Raw genomic sequence first — 17,702 nt, forward strand, 5'->3', positions numbered from 1 at the left:
TAGTCTTATCACCAATGGAAGCCTATAGAAGCCAAAACTCTGAGGGAGGCTTTTCTTTGATCAGTAGAGCTTGAGTCCTAATAGGGTGGGACAAACACCCTTTTCTTTTTAATCTCTCTGCTTTTCTGCCAGTGGCCTTCGGTGTGAACAGGCTTGTAGAAGTACATTGCAGAGCAGAGAAACTAAAGCCCCAGACAGGAGAACTGAAAAGCAGAGCCCCAGAACTGAGAATTTCTATCAGAGATATCATGGAAAGGGAAGAACATGAGAAAGTAACCCTATAAAAGTTTTTAATGAAATGCAGCCCTGAGTTGTGCATACATGGATCTAATCCAAATTAGAAGTTGTAGCTGCTACAATAAGGTAAGAAAAAGAAAGTCATACAGATTATAAAGGAAAAAATAGAATTATCTGCTTTCACAGAAGACATGATTGTCTATGTAAAAATTCTCAAGAACATGACTTACACATAAATTCTAGCACTAGTAAGCCATGTTTAGCACACTAGTGTCACAAGACACATGGTTCTCATACAAAAATGACTTATATTTCTTTATATTAACAGTGTACAATGTGAAACCACATTTAAAAATGCCATTAACTGTAGCCTCAAAAATTTTAAATACCGAGATACAAATTTCATGAAACATGTATAGGATGTGTGTGCTGAAAACTACAAATTGCTGATGACAGCAATCAAAGATCTAAATAAGTTTAGGGCTATGTCATATTCATGGACTCAGTATATAAAGATGTCATTAAATTGGTAGATACATGTAACACAGTAACAATTAAAATCCTAGGTGAATATGTTCATTAATATAGACAAGATGAGTCTAAAATTTATGTTGAATGACAGAGCAACTGGAATAGTTAAAACAGTTTTGGAAAAGAATAAAGTTGGAAGAATTATACTTACCTGACTTTAAGACTGACTTTTAAGCTGTAATAATGAAGACAGTGTGGTATTAGCAAACACATAAATCAATGGAACAGAATAGAGTCCAGAAATAGTCCCACATATATATGGACAATTAATTTTTGGCAAAGGTGCAAAAGTAGTCTAATGGAGGAAGGATAATCTCATGCCAGACAAATGAGCCTTGACCTAAACCTCACAATTTATATGAAACTTAACTCAAAAAACTAAGTCTAAATATAAAACATGAAACTGTAAAACTTTTATGGGAAACATATGAGGAAATTTATGGGACTTAGGGTAGGCAAAGCTTTCTTAGTTGTGATGACAAAAGCATAATTCACTAAAAAAAAAGGATACATTTCATTTTGACTTTGTCTAAGTTGAAAACTTTTGCTATGCTAAAGATGCAATGAAAATACACGGTACAGGCTGGAGGAAGATAACAGCAAATTGCTTATTTGACAAAGGATTTATGTCAAGAATAAATAAAGGAATTTCAATCCTTAACAGTAAGACTACAATTCAGTTTTTAAAAGTGGACAAAAGAATAGACACTTTACCAAAGAGAATATAAGGATGTGAAAATAGTTCATGAAAAGATGTTCAACATCATTAACCAACAGAGAAATGTAAATTAAAACTATGAGATACCATTATATACCTAGTAGAATAAAAAATAGCTATTGAGCTAAATACTGGTGAAGGTGTGCAAAACAACTAGAACCTATTACTGATGAGATTGCCAAATGGGTCAGCCAGTCTGAAATATAGTTTGGCAGTTTATTATAAAGTTAAACTTACACTTATTGTATAGTTTAGCCTTTCTACTCCTGGGCATTTATTTATGAGAAATGAATGAAAATCATGTTCACATAAAAGCCTTTATGTGAATGTTTATAGTAGCCTTATTCACAATTGCTATTCCACAACCCAAATGCCTTTACAAATGAATGGGTATACAAACTGTGGAACATCCATTAATACAATGGAATACTACTCATCAACTAAAAAGAATGGACTCGATATATGTACTTACTTGGATGCCTCTCAGAGGCAATATGCTGAGCTTACAAAGGGAGACTCAGAAGGTTACAGACTGTGTGATTCCATCTGTGTCACATTCTTGAAAAGTAAAAATATATAGTGATAGAGAAAAGGGATAAGTACTAGAGCTTATGGGTATTGAGAAGGTGCGGCTATAAAGCTGAAAAGTGATAGCACAAGTGAATTTTTTGGTGTGATGGAACTGGGCTATATTTTGATTGTGGTGGTAGTTATACAAATCTATGTATTTATTTAACATTCTCAAAATGGTACACAAAAAAAAAAAAAAAAAGAGAGAGAGAAAGAAATTTCATTGTATGACCATTTAAAAAATAAAATTAACTGTTAAAAGAATAGAAAATTCCTGGCCTGTGTAAAGCCTAAGTATTAAAGAATTGTTTCAACTTTGTGTAGTCAGCTGTTTATCTTTATTTTCTTGCATTTGCAAATTCCAGCACTTCTAGTGTATGTTAATCCTGTTTCTGTTAAATAGGCTGGGGCTTAGGTGAAAGTGGAGCCAGCACCAAGATAAAGGTCTGGGCATTTGGCTTTCCTGCTGTGGCATGTTTTGACCTTGAAGGGCATTAGAGTATGCATAAATAGTTAAGATCATCCGTGTGTAATTATGACCTGTTTCTAATTTTTCTTTCCAATTTAGAACTTAAGTTCTCCTTAGGGGTTAGGAAGTTACATTATTAAATTTCTAAAGCATTCTTCTATCCATATTTACTATAGTGGTGGCTGTCATTTGTAAAATGCCCAGGACATTTTCATAAAGGGACTATGACATTTAGTACACTGTAAGGGGCGGCATGTTAGTTGGGGTTAAACTGCAGTACTATTAGACTGTGAAAGTTATTTCTTTTACCTTTGAATGCTTTTAGTAAATATATGAAAGGAGCTTATAATAAAAAGTCGTTCTGCTCTCAAACTATATAAATTTTGTTACATACTGTATACTAATATATAGTAATATAAGAGATTTAGAATGTATTTTTTTACATATGAAAATTTTAACATTTTGTTTTCTTCAGAAGATAAATTGACATGTTTCAAGCACTTTTTTATACTTTTTTAAAACTATATTTGTCAGAAATAAGATACGGTATACAACATAAAATTAAAAATCTCTGACAAGACAAAGGAAGACATGAGTAATAACCTAACTTTTAATAGAGCCTCAAAGGAATGCTCTTAAATATCCATGACAGTGGTAGCAATTCAACTTATAAGGCTGCCTTGCCTTTTTATCAGGATGAAGGAAAAGGTAGAAATTACTGAGAAGAGATTTCACGGCTAGGGGCAGACTTAGTGATTTCGTGTACTATCTTATGTATCCATCTGTCCTTGTATTTTATTGTGTTGCATTTCACAGTTTTCCTTATTTCATACTGCATTCACTGCCTGTGTAGGCATTGGTCTTCTCTGAGATCACATCTTCATGAGGGCGTTGTCTAAAAGTGACTGCTAAATGTACCTGGAGTTAGAAACATATGGGTTTGCCCCTTCTAATGTTGAACTATGAAGGAAATTAGCTCTTACAACTTACTGTGAGTTTTTTTTGTGTCACCGAAAATTATCTTGGATGCGAAATTGTCTTGGGTGTGGACTTGAATTGATTAACATACAATGAAATCAATTATTTCTGCTGTGATCACTCTAATTTAGGAGGAGTTATGTAGTGAGAGAAATACTATAGAAATATAATATTAAATATTTTACATAATTGTAATCATCTTTTAAAATATTTCACTGTAATTCAGTCCTAAAGTCGGCTTAAAAGATGAAACCTTTTGAAAATGTCCAAAGATTTTTTCCCCCTTATTGATACTGTAAATCTGATTTGGGACTTAATCTACTTAATCAATTACTTTGCAACATTCTTTTATAAGGGGAGGACGTATTAGATTTTAGGGGGAATCTTTACTTTTTATGGAAGGTATTTCCAGTCTTCTTAATAAAAAGATGGTTATTTAAAAAGCCAATCTAGTTGTGGTACTTAGTTTTTTCAGTAAAGACCAAATTGAATAGCCAGTTTATGTCTTCAGAGAGCTACCTTTGAACAGAACTTAGGTTTATATATTCACTCTTAATCATTTTAGTTATGAATTAGGTGTATCTTTATGATATATTGAATTCTAAATAATATAAGCACCTGAAATATAATGAAACTTTATGGATCACATTACATGAGTTATCTACATTAGTTATTAAAAAAGTTAAATACAAATTGAAATGGATAAAGTTATAGTAAAATAAGTCAAAATTCATATTTAAATTTTAATGAAATAGAAATATATATATTTTTATTATAAACAAATTAGTTATGTTTATACATAGTTAATAAATATTCTCAGGTATTTGTGGGCCAAGACTGTTGTTGTATTCTTTATCAATAAAGGCCAACAAGCTCTGGAGAAATAATAAATATGCTAATTTATAAGAGGTATTATTATACTATTTCTTTCATTTTTTCCCATGGTCTAGCCCTTTAGAATCTGATACTTGAAATAAATATTATTTTCTAACTTAAATGAAGCTTATTAAGAATTACAAGATGGTAATTATTTTTAAGAAAAAACACCCACTAGGTTATTAGCATCATTTCCCTCAAAAAGATACAGGATTACAAACTCATATCCATTCCTGAAGTAGAATTGCTACTTATAGAACATGTGTTATGGTACTGTCTGTTGAAAAGTTTAGCAATTATATATCATGACATAATAATCAGCATACTTTTGGTCTGTGAAGTAAAATACTCCTCTGAAAATCTGTTCCCAGGTATTGCTATACTTTTCAAGAGAATGTTCTATGTTGTATTAGTTCTGGCTGACTCAGATACTTGCTTTTTGGTTTATCCTATAGTATATATTTAGATCCTCTACAGATGAACTGATGTGTTCTAGACAGGAAGTGGTATGTAGGAGATATAGGAATGGGCTGAAGTATCCTTTATATTTGCCTTTGTATCTAGGGGAGTTGGAAATAGGCAAGAATGGAGAGAAATTTTGTATGGCAGTACACAGAATTTTGCAAGTTTATTGTGAGCCCTGCAACAATCCGATGCATTTTAGTTACTGGTAAGTTTGTTAAATTATGTTTGAAATTGTACCTCTTCGAAGATGGCCATCTATTTACTATTACGTCCACCATGTCAATTATACCTTATTGTAACGATTTTTTTTTTTTTTTGCAAAGATGTGGTATTGCTATTGCATTGGGTTTTAGGTATAAATTGAAACTACTTTTGTTAGTGAATGCAATTGACATTTCAATTGGTGTCCTGGTTAATATTGAAGTGAAATTAACACTTTATGGATAGCAGAGTCCTGTGTTAATATTTTGGAATAATATTAATATTTCTGTTTTTGTAATGGAACTACACTGTGTTTAGAGGTCTGAGGTAACTCATTAGATGTTTGAGAATGAGTAGTTATTCTGACATAAAAGAATGAGAAAATCCATGTCATCCTTGCAATTTTATATGGTTCTATATAGTAGGGCGATTTACTGTAAGAAATACTTTTTTGCCTTTTTTCATGGATCATAGGGACCATTGTGAGGCATTTCTAGTCTTTCTTTTTGGCAGTGCTCATGTTTAGGAATCCATTTTCCCACTAAATCACTAACTTCGGTGTATGTAAGAATTCTACGAACAGATTAGGAAATTTTGTAATCTCTATGCATAGTTTTCTTTATTCTTTTTAAACATCTAGGCAGATGTGTTATGTGTAATACAGTACTTAGCAATTATTTGTGAAGTGGCCTTGACTATTCAGTTCATTTAAAATGGACTAGATTGTTTAATAGCTGTGCTTCTTTACAGAAACATTTTTTAAAATCCCAAGAGATTCCTTGGTAGTTGTATTTTTCTTGCAAGTGTCTATCTTTGGCTTAAGGACAAAGTAAAAGAATATCATTGATTTGTGATAGTTTACATTTTTTTTGTGGTTTAAGGATATAGGGTCAGTTAATATAATTGACTTTTAATTTCCTGTAACAAAGTACTTTATTTCTAGATACTCTATTTTGTCTAGCTGATATGTAATTCATTAAACTATCAATTTTTATAATAATGATAATGGTAATTTTGCTGTTGGTTCTTGTTATGAGAACATTTCTAATTTGAACAAAAGTAGCCACATTAGGAGAAAAATGTATTATCCCTATTGAAACTGGAAGAGCTAGAATAATTCAAAAATTAGAATAACTTCAGATTCCTTTTGGGCTTTAATAATTTTCAAGTTTTCCTTATTACCAAATTGTCTGAATCACTTGTAAAAATGAGTACTTCCTGCATTTAAAATATGTTTAGAAATGTGTGGTTTTACCCTTTCTTATGAATATAAATAGGTAATTTAGGGTATATTATAAAACATTGTAATTGATACTATTTTAATTCTTGATAAAATCTGGTATATAACAATTTATTATGAGCTACATTAAGCATATACAATGAAGGAATATGTATTTCTATTATTCAGAATACTATATTCATGTATCAGTGTTGCTGGTTAAAATCATTATATGTAACTGTGAAGTAATGCATTATCAAAGCTTAATTCAATGCAATCATTTCTTTTTGTTTTATTTCTTCATTCATTCCAAAGACAAATCAAGTGCTTAATCTTTGTCTGACACCTCTTCATCTGCTTTTATGTATTTGTTTATGTATTGCATAATTGTCACTTTTCATTTCAATATTATATAAATAATTTATTTGCTCTCATGAGCTTTTCTTAGGGCATACCTGGACATAAGTGACATGTTACATATTTCTCTGGATTTTTTTTAGCCAAGTGTTTTTGAAGAATAGTTCTAAATGAAAAGTTTATTTAAAAATAGGACTTGTTCTTACAAAGCAATATTGCATCTATATTTAAAATTTTAAATATACATTTAAAATTTTCTACAATAGCTTGTTATTCAAAAGAATAGTCTTTATTATGGAAAATGATATGTGTATGTTTCTTAGGTTTACTTGAAGCCAGACATATAAATATATGTAGAAATAAACTTTGATGTTTAATCTACACAGTTATGATTCAGTTTATTATATTTAATTTGTAAAGAACAACACTAGTTTTCTCATGCTTATGAGGAAATATATTCTTTCATATATAAGGCATAATAGTCATTGTCAGTAAAATAGAAATTAGATTTGAATATGGTTATTATCTTTTGGCATAATAAAATACTGAAATGGAATGCTGTATTTATAATAAACATGTGATGATTACATAATGATGTCTGTACTTTACATGCAGTGCTACTCTTTTGGCATTCCTGGTTGAACTACTTAAAAGTTCAGTAGCCATGCAAGAACAGATGCTGGGTGGAAAAGGCTTTTTAGTCATTGGCTACTTACTTGAAAAGGTAAGTGATATGTGTTGATGGTTTTATTGTGTAGCTTCACAGTTGGACAGCTGACAACCACTAATTATATTTTTTCTATAATTTCACTTTCCATTGACTTATACTATTTGCTAATTCCCAAACGTCTGAGATTTCAGTGTAGACATGGAATTAACTGGGTATCGGAAGTGTAATTAAGAAAATTTAAATTAAAAAAAGTAAAGAAAAAACGTACATCTATATTCAAGCAATAAGTATCATTTCTCTTAAGGTTTTCTATAGTAGTACACCCTTATTTCTACTCTCGCTTTCTAAGGTGTCACTTACCCATGGTCAACTGTGGTTCAAAAATATCAAATGGAATAAACAATTTATAACTTTTAAATTGTGTGCTGTTCTGAGTAGAGTGATGAAATCTCATGCTGTCCCTCTTTAACAAGCCCTGGACATGAATCTTCCTTTTGTTCAGCTTTTTCATGCTGTATACACTGTCTCCCTATTAGTCATTTAGTAGCTATCTCAGTTCTCAGACCGAAAATCGTGTACATCATCCACTAGGGGTCTTGGAACTATCGCCTCGGGATAAGGAGGGAGTACTGTAGTTGTTTCTTTGCTTTCTTTTCACTTAGATTATTTTCATTTTTTATTTTTATTTTTGAGACGGTGTCTCACTCTGTCTCCCACACTGGAGTGCAGTGGCACGATCTGGACTCACTGCAACTTCCTCCTCCTGAGTTTGATTAAGCGATTCTCCTGCCTCAGCCTCCTGAGTATCTGGGATCACAGGCGCACACCACCATGCCTGGCTAAAGTTTTGTATTTTTAGTAGAGACAGGGTTTCCCCATGTTGGCCAGGCTGATCTTGAACTCCTGGCCTCAAGTGATCTGCCCGCCTTGGCCTCGCAAAGTGCTGGGATTACAGGCATGAACCACTGCGTCTGACCTTAGACTGTTTCTTGAAAGTCTTTTGTATTAAGATAAAAATCTTAATTTATATTTAGTATAAATGGATTTACCTGTTAGGTTTTGTGTTATTTTTTAATTATGCAGTCAAAATTTTTATTTTGTAGTAATAGAAACATTATTTTGTGTTCTTTTTCCCTGCTCTTATTACATATTATTTAAAGTAGTTTTTTCTGATCTATACATAATATAAACAATAAAAATTAGATGGGTTTACTTTTTCCTATTTTGTGTCATTTATGTTTTATGACCTCTTTTGCTTTAGTCACAGCTGTGCTTTTATGGTAATGAGTGCTGAATTTCTGATTATGATCTCACAAGAGTTTAATTGTATCGTGATTTCCTTTAAAAGTTAAAGTGGGATTTCATGAATAAATTTTTTTATAACAAATACCTATGCCCTTTATTAGCACTCTCAGACCTCTTCTTATCTGTTAGTTAACTCCATAATATTCAGCTGCTCTGAAAATGAAACTATTTGAGAAGTAATAGAAGTGAGATCTTAACTAAGGGATAAACACATTTCCTTTGGAAAAAATTTGAGAAGATATTTTGAAGTAGTTTTAATTTTACCTCCAATTGTTTTGCATTTGAAATGTTATCAATTGATTAATGGATAAACAAAATGTGGTATATACATGCAATTGAATATTATTTAGTCACAAAAAGAATCAAGTTCTAAAATATGCTATATTTTATATATTACATGTCTTTATACATATTTTGTATATAACATGTCTTTTCTTTGAAACAAGTGTTGACCTTTCTTTAAGGATTAATGATTGAAGAGTGGTAGATTGTTAAGTAGATTGATCACTGGCAGCATTTCTTTATTGAGATGATTTTTTCCATAACGTTACTAAGAACTTAAGGCTCTTTGACTTATTTTTTTAAATGATAGAATACTCTTTTTCTATATCTAGTTTATAATAATTGTTTAGAAGATGTATGATAAGCTACATTTAACATGATTTTGATAACATATGAAATGCCTTTGTAAGATTACTGTGTGTGACAGGATTTCTGTGAAGACTTACCCCTTTAAATATGCTTTCGTTTGTTTACTGAGAATGTATCAGAAAATTATAAAGTAAACATTCTTTTACTTAAAACTTAGCTTATAGTTAGAAATATTTGTAAAAGCCTTCAAGTAAAAATGTATGTTAATATTTCAAATCTTATAATGTCAATTTAGTGGATGCAAAATACTCTTTCATTGTGGTTTTAATTTGCAGTTTTCCTAGATTTTGAATAAAATTAGACATTTTCATATATAATTATAGAAAATTAATCTTTTATCTTCTTTGGTATTCATTTCCTTTACCAATTTTCCCTCTGTCATCATGATTCCCGCCCTGAGTCAACCCATAATTCATTTTTTGGCTTTATGAATTGCTTATTCTAAATATTTCACGGAAGTGGGATCATACAATATTTGTCTTTTTGTATTTGGTCCATTTTGCTTAGCATAATGTTTTCAGTGTGTATCCATGTTATAGCATATTTTACAACTTCATTCTTTTTTATAGCTAAATAATATTCCATTAGATGTATGTATACATTTTGCTTCTCCATTCATCAGTTGATACACATTTGTGTTGTTTCTATCTTTTGGCTCTATGAATAAAGCTGCCATGAATGTTCATGTACTGGGTTATATGTGGACATATGTTTTTATTTCTGTTCAGTAGATACCTAGCAGTTAATTTGCTGGGTCCTATGTTTAATTATTTGATAAACTACTGATGTTTTTCAAAGTGACTTCATCATTTTACATCCTACCAACCATATTTAAGAGTTCCAATTTTTCCACATCCTTACCAACTCTTGTTTTGTATGTCTCTTTTTGATTCTGGCCCTCCTACGGGTGTGAAATGGCTTATCAATTTTAAATTTGCATTTTTGGAATGAATAGTGGTGCTGAATATCTTTCCATATGCTTGTTTTCTATTTTCATGTGCTTATTAGCTATTTATTGATATATGTTCTTTGAAGAAATACCTTTAGCTCTTTTGCCCATTTAATGATTGTGATATGTGCCTTTTTATTATTGATTTGTAGGAGTTTTTTTAATAGATGGATGTTTAGCAAATATATTCCTCCATTCTTTGGATCACATTAATTTGCATTTCCCTGATGACAATAAAGTTGAGCGTATATTTATTTTACTTTTGGATATCTTCTTTTGTTAAATACTGCTTCAGAGTGACAGTTTTCATTTGGGTTGTCTGTCATTTTGTTACTGATTTGTGGAAATCATACATATATTTTGGATGTAATCACTTCATTGGATATACACTGCAAATTATCTCTTCTTCTTTGGCTTGCCTTTTCACTCTCTTAATGGTGATTTTTGAAAACAGAAGTTACTAGTTTTAGTATAGGTTACATTTTCAGTTTCTTTTATGACCAGTTAGACCCAGATCCCGAAGCCATAAGGTTATTCTGTTTTCTTCTCAAAATTTTGTTTTATCTTTCATATTTAGATCTGTAATCTATCTGGAATTGAATTTTATATATGGTATGAGGTATAAAGGTCAAGGTTCTTTTTTTCCCCCATGTATGTCATCTAGCTGGCCCAGTACCATGTTTTGAAAAGATGATTTCCTATCTCATTGCAGTCTAATCTTTGCCATAAATCAGATGACCATGTATGACTGTGAATTTTTGGTGTGTTTCAGACAGTACAACAGTATTTTAATTTGTATAGCTTTTTAGTATGGCCTGATATTTAAGAGTATGTCATCTAGCTTTACTGTTGTTCTTGAAGACTGCCTTGACTGTTTTTGGGTCTTTGCATTTCCATATATATCAGCTTACTAACTTCCACCAAAAAACATGAGGATTTTTATTGTATTATATTGACATCTTTCCTATATTGAATCTTTCAGGTCATATACTTGATATGTTCTTTTATTAATTGAGATTTTCTTTTGTACTTTTCTCTATGGAACAGTTTCTGTCTTTTTGATGGATTTATTTCCAGATACTTAATATTATTTGATGCCCTTAAAATTTTAATTTTTTACACTTGATCTTACCCAAAAGGCCAAGAAGCAATTAAAATTTTTGATTTTTAATTTGTTAGTGGTACATAGAATTATAATTGATGTTTACTTTGAACTTTTATATACCAGTCTTTCTATTCCTCTATTAAATCTAGTCATTTGTAGATTTTTTCAGAAAAATTTTTGTAGACAATAACAACATTGGAGAATGATTAGTTTTGTTTTTTCTTTCTAATGTTTAGTTTTTTATTTTTTTCCTTCCCTTGTTATGCCACCTAAAAACTGCCAGCACAGTGTTGAATAAAAGTTGTCATAGTGGCCATCCCTGTCTTATTCCTGATCTCATGGGCAATGCTTTTAATAATTAGCCAGTAAGTATGATATTTTTAATAGATTACTTTTTGTAGATTTTTTAGTTAAATTAAGGAATTACCTATTTCTAGTTTGCTAAGAGTTTTCTTTATTATAAACAGGATTTTATCAAACACCTTTTCTGCAGTATTTGAGATGATTATGATTTCTCTTCATTTTTCTTAGTTTAGTGAATTACATTGATTATTTTTCAGATTTTAAACCTTCCTTGTATTCCTGGACTCTCGTTTACTCCTAAATCTACTCGTATTCCAACCTGGCTTTCATTCTTACATGCCCTTTAAGATGGCTCATGTCTTCATCACCAGTGGCCTTCATAATCTGTCCTGTGATTATTTCTCAGTCCTTATCTTATTTGGCCTGTGAATATTTCAGTTGAACATTCTTTCTTTCTTGAAATACTTTATTGTATTGTGTTTTGTGATGGCTTTCTTTATTTTTCTTACTTATTCACTCTCATTAGTTCTGCTTCATCTTTCTAAGTTCTGATGACTGTTCTGTCCCAGTGATTAATCCTGGAAAGCGTTTCACTTTTCCATCTACACAGTACCTTACTCTAATTGAGATTATCTACTTCTGCAGCTTCCATGATCCTGTAAATACTAATTGCCTCAGTTGTTTCTCCTACTTTTAGTTCCACTTGGATTTCTAGTAATCTTCTTGACTAAATTATCCAAACTTATTTTTCTCACACGTTTCATCCTTCAGAGTTCTTTATCTTATTTAGTGGCATTACCATTCAACAAGTAGTTGAAACCAAGAAGTTAATTCTTTTTGACTCTACTTTTTTTGCACTCTAGATCCAAACTCTCAGGAAATTATGTTGTCTTACTGTCAAAACATATCCAGAATCAATTACTACTTCCTTACTTCTCAATTCCTTACCATGTCCGTTGATATCATCTTAGTTCAAACCATGATCATCCTTTACCATTGGTTACCTACAGTCAGTTTTTCACTTGCAGTTAGACTAGTTGTCCTAAAATGTGCCCAATCTTATTCAAGTCTTCATCCTTCTCATAATGAAGTCATAAGCTTTATACCTCACATCATCTCTTCCCACTCTTCTTGCTTTCTCGGTTTTAGGCAAGGTCTTTTTGCCTTTTCCTTAGAAACTAATAAAATGGTAAGCATTTACCCAAGGACTTTTGCATTTACTTCCCCCATTGTTTCCATCACCCTTTCTTCAGATGCTCACAGAATATGGTTGTATGCTTCATTCAGGATTTTGCTTATATGATGCCTTATCACAGAAATATTCTCTGATCATTCTAAATAAATTAGTATTCCTTCCATAACCATCAGTGTTTATGTACCCTGCTAATTGTGTAGCACCATTCTGGCATGTTTTATATTTTTTACTAATTTTCTGCCTCCTTCTGCTAGAATGTAGGCTTCATGAAAGCAGGGGCAATGTATGTATATTTTTGTCTCCCCTTATTGTGATATCTTCAGCACCTAGAACAGTGCTTGGCTCAGTAAATAGTTGTTGAATTGAGTATATGAAAAGTCCTTGCATGCTTGTCTGATTACCTAAGAAAGAGTAACTCTTTTACCTTTCTTAGAGAAATGCTCACATTGTGTTGTTTTTAAATAATCAGTGGCAAGGTTAGTATTAATAGTATAGTAATAGAATTTTCATTTTTTAATTGCTTAACTGATAACAGGTTACTGGTTAACTGCAACTTAGCTTTTGTATCTCCTTGTCATAGAATATATCTTAGGAAGAGAGTATGTGAGAGGCCTTTTTATTAATAAAAATTTTACTGTTCCACAAAAAATTTTAAGGTGTTTTTGTTTTGTTTTGCCAAAATATGATCTTACGGAAAACTTAGAGGTTATCCAGTGATTCAATAGGATATTTTTGATTGTGGTTAGTAGAAAATTTGATTCAAAGTATCTTAAACATTAAGGAAATATACTAACTAATGTAACTGAAAGTCTAGTATTAGATGGCTTGTCAGTTATATTCTTGGCAAGAAACAGATGGCATACTCAACCTACGTTTTTGAGAAGAGTTTAATGCAAGGGTATTTAAAAAGTTGTAAACAGGGAGCTTGGCAAGATTTGAAGAGATGAGGGAAATAAGTGTTTAGTATAACCAAAGAGAAAGTTGTTGTAGCTATTAGGAGAAGAGTACCTGATGGGAGTGTGGTCTTCAAGAAAGGAGTATAGTGTAAGTGTACTGAAGGGGTAAAATCTGGAAAATATATACCCAAATTCATTTTCTTTCTGTCCTTTAATTTCTTGGTAATGTCTTCAATTAGTCAAACCCAACTAGAAACCAGTAGGCAATAGAGCATCCCAAGCATGAGAATAGGACAGAGAATGTTGGAAAGGCAGCAAAAGGTTGGAAAAGCAGCAAACAGTAAGCTGTCTTTCAGGGCTGGGTTATCTGGGTCTCAATAATGTCATCAGAGACCCAGGTTTTGTCTGTATCTCCACTGTACCAGCTACAGTGTTGATTTTATGCTAAAGCCGATACTGTTTGAGGTCACAATGCTGCCAGAGAGAATTGGTGCTGTATGCCTTCACATCCAGGTAAAGAAAGTGAGCTCCTTCCTGTCAATTGCTGAGCAAGTTTCTTCTCTCCAATTTGATTGGTTAGCTTAGAGCTTGGCTGGCCTACCATTGAACCAGTTGTTGCTATGAGAATGCTAAACTTTGATACCGAGTCTCTGAGCTAATCATTGCTTGCTACCCTCCCTTATCACTCCCTACCAAAACAACAACAAATGAATAATCTGGTTGGATTAGGCTATTTGGAGCAAAACCTTGAAGTCCTGGGAGGAGCAGAATGGATAATAGACTACTTTATGATGTACCTCTACAATTACAATAGTTTTACACAATTTATTGAATATATACTCATTCACATTATATGTATATGTGTGTGTATGTATAATGGTTTCTACAATAAAAATGAACGTTTCTGATAACCTGTTCCGTTATGGGCTAATCTAAATGTTGGAACAATCTCTCTTTATTGAATAGAAGTTTCTCTTTGTAACCTCCAGTGCTCCTATTTGGTTTAGTTAATTCTGGAGTGGATGCTATAATGCAGCAATTTTATAACTTCTCAGATATTATTTCTAAATATGATTTGCCATATTACATATAGTACTTCTTAAAAATTGTGTGTTCTGCCACCACATAAAAGTAATATATGGATCAAATTCCAGAGCTTACATTTTCTATGAGATTTAAATTGTATTTCCATCTAAAAGTTACAGATTTATAACTATAAATTATCCAAGTATAGATCTCCTTTTAAAATAGCTTTACTTGAGAAAATGAATACAAATACCAAAATATAAAAATATTTTAAAACTGTTAATCAAAGGAAATACATCTAAAAGCAGAGTTAGAGATCTTCTTTCTTCTTTTCCCAGGCTGTGTTTTTTCCTACCTATTCTGTTCTTACTCTGTTTTTGAATATGACATTAATTCAGTTAAATGTTTCCTGAGAAATTAGGATAGGGATCAGGAGGAAAAAAGATGAATAAGATAATATCTTTCTTATATTAGGAAAGAGATTTTTTTTACACTAACAGTAATACAAAGAAGAAGAAATAAGTACTACTAAGAGGTAAAGGTAACATGCAGTTGAAGAGAATATTCATTTATACATTTATATACTATTTACAATCCAGAATAGTAGGATTTTGAGTAGGGAAATTAAAAGACACAATTTTAGAAAAATATTTTCTGAAGAATAATTTTAGAATGCAAATCTGCTACCCAACAGCATTAATTGGTATGCAAAAACAACAGGCTTTTTTTTTTTTTTTTTTTTTTTTTTTTTTTTTAAAGTAATGTGGAAGGCCTTGTGTTGCTTCTAGTGTATCTTTTAATATCATGGTCCAAGTTCCAAACTTGTTTTTGTATTATGAATTCATCAAGTGTATATGTTTATAATGGTCAGCCTGATTTTATAATACAGGTTAATGTTCTTTATAAGGACATGATGAATAATTTTTTATGAGCTACAGTCTGGTCACATAGCATGTTTAGTAACAGGATATGACTGTATTCTATTTTAGAGTTTTACGTGTAAGAGTAGAATGTATCAGATCATGTTCTTGAAATCATTACTACTGAATAAAAATAGAATGTATAAGATAAGCTATGTGAAATTGTAATTAGTGAAGGAGCTGGCTACAGTTTTAAGTAACTAGTGATCTCTTATTTTAATTTCATTCCCTTACAAAGTACTATATTATTTTCATTGATATTCCTTTAAATATGATTACCTGCTCTTTACTTTTTAAACTCAAATGTTTGTTTTGGTTCCCCTCCTTTATTAACTCAGCTATTTATTTAGATCATTTCCACCATCTTTTGTAAAATTTTCATTGAAAATTATGTACTAAATTTTGATTTGAATTTCATTGAAAATTATGTACTAAGTCTTGATTTGAATTTTGTAGGTTATTGCTTATGTAAGCACCATTGGTAATTTTGTCAGACACATTATTATATTAATGTGAGATCATTTTTAACCTTGTAATAATTTGAACCAATTAAATGCCCCCTTCTTAGTAAAACCTGTTAACCATCCTTCTACAAATGTTTTATCTGCACCATAGTTTCTTCCATGAACTTAGTAACCTCTAACATGTTACATATTTTTCCTTTTTATTTTATTTACTATGTGTTCCTGCCTTATCATCTCTTAGAATATGTTCTGTGAGGCAGAGTTTTTTCAATTTTGTTAGCTGCTTTTTTGACAATGCCAGGGAGCGTACTTGACTAATAGTGAGTAATCAACATGTATATTTTCTAAATGACTAAAAGTCTTGAGCTCTACCTTTAAGGTAAAGGAAATGTATGCAGAGGTGTTACAAACTGGGGGAGCAAGATGGTAAAGGAGGGGAAGCAAACATGTCCTGTGGGTGAAATTGGCCCACAGTAATATTCTGTAGGACTCAACAAAGAGGTTTAGTTTTGGTCTTCACCACTCTTTACTGTCTCCTACTCTAGTTTACACATTGTTGTTAGCTATTTGCAATCATTTTAGTTTGTGACCTTTTATGTGGAAGTGTGAAAATTCATGATGTGCTTAAGTCAAATTTATTGAGTTGTCCTTATGAACATGAGAAATGTAACTACATCATATGGGAGGTAAACTTGGTAAGACGATTTCATCCCTTTTAAACTTAGATCATCTTAAACTGATATTCAGACTTAAGTCAGTGAAGAAAAGGGAGGAAAGATGTGTTGTGTGATGTGTGCTTTAGGACTCAGTGGTAGGTGGTTCTTTACCCTATGATTGAAAGGATAGTGATACTACAAAATAGTATCACTAGATGAGGAAGAAAAGATTTGTGTAGGTAGATGTATTTTTTGATGTTTGAGTTTGAATTATCAGTTTTAATGAAAAGCATTTTTTAATATTATAGCAATTTTATCTGAAATTGTATTCTAGGATAGCATTGTCCAATTAAAATACAATTCAAGCCTCAGGTGCAATTTAATATTTTCTAGTAAAAAATTGCAGGTGGTATTAATTTTAATAATGTATATAGCCTAGTGTTTTATTTTGATAATATGCAAAATATTATTTCAACATCTATTCAATAAGAAAATACGATTTTTAAAAATATTCTGAGCTGGAAAAACCCAGTTTTTTTCATACTTACAACGCATCTCACTTTCAATTGCAACATTCCAGCAGCTCAACTGCCACATAGGGCTTCTGGCTACTATATGAGATGGTTAAGCTTTAAGGTTTGGTTTCAATTTTGGAGAGTCTGTTGTTTAAATACGGTTGGTAATAGGTACATGGTGATAGCCATTGAAAATTCTTGAAGCGAGTACTCAGCATAGACATAGTGTTATATGAAGCTATGAAAGTATATGTCATCCAAAGATAGGGTATTTATGGGAGAAGAGAAGATCAAGGAAATAATATTTTAAGCAGTATTTTACATATTATAAGCTGTATTTTTATATATTTTAAACACTATCACTTTTTGTTTCTATGTCTAAGATCTCTTCTTGTATGTCAATTTCTATAAAAAATGAAATGAAGA

The 17,702-nt window shown here is 31.4% G+C and overlaps 1 protein-coding gene across 5 annotated transcripts in view; it reads left to right on the top strand.

Moving 5' to 3' along the window:
• The window catches only part of NBEA (neurobeachin), a 726,287-nt gene that overhangs the window by 147,701 nt on the left and 560,884 nt on the right, over positions 1–17,702 (top strand). For all 5 annotated transcript variants that reach the window (XM_050766029.1, XM_050766031.1, XM_050766030.1 and 2 more), the window contains exon 11: positions 7,237–7,345. In XM_050766029.1, coding sequence (XP_050621986.1) covers positions 7,237–7,345 — 109 coding nt within the window. The remainder of the gene's footprint in view (positions 1–7,236; positions 7,346–17,702) is intronic.

The sequence above is a fragment of the Macaca thibetana genome, chromosome 17 (assembly GCF_024542745.1).
Source record: "Macaca thibetana thibetana isolate TM-01 chromosome 17, ASM2454274v1, whole genome shotgun sequence".
NCBI lineage: Eukaryota > Metazoa > Chordata > Mammalia > Primates > Cercopithecidae > Macaca > Macaca thibetana.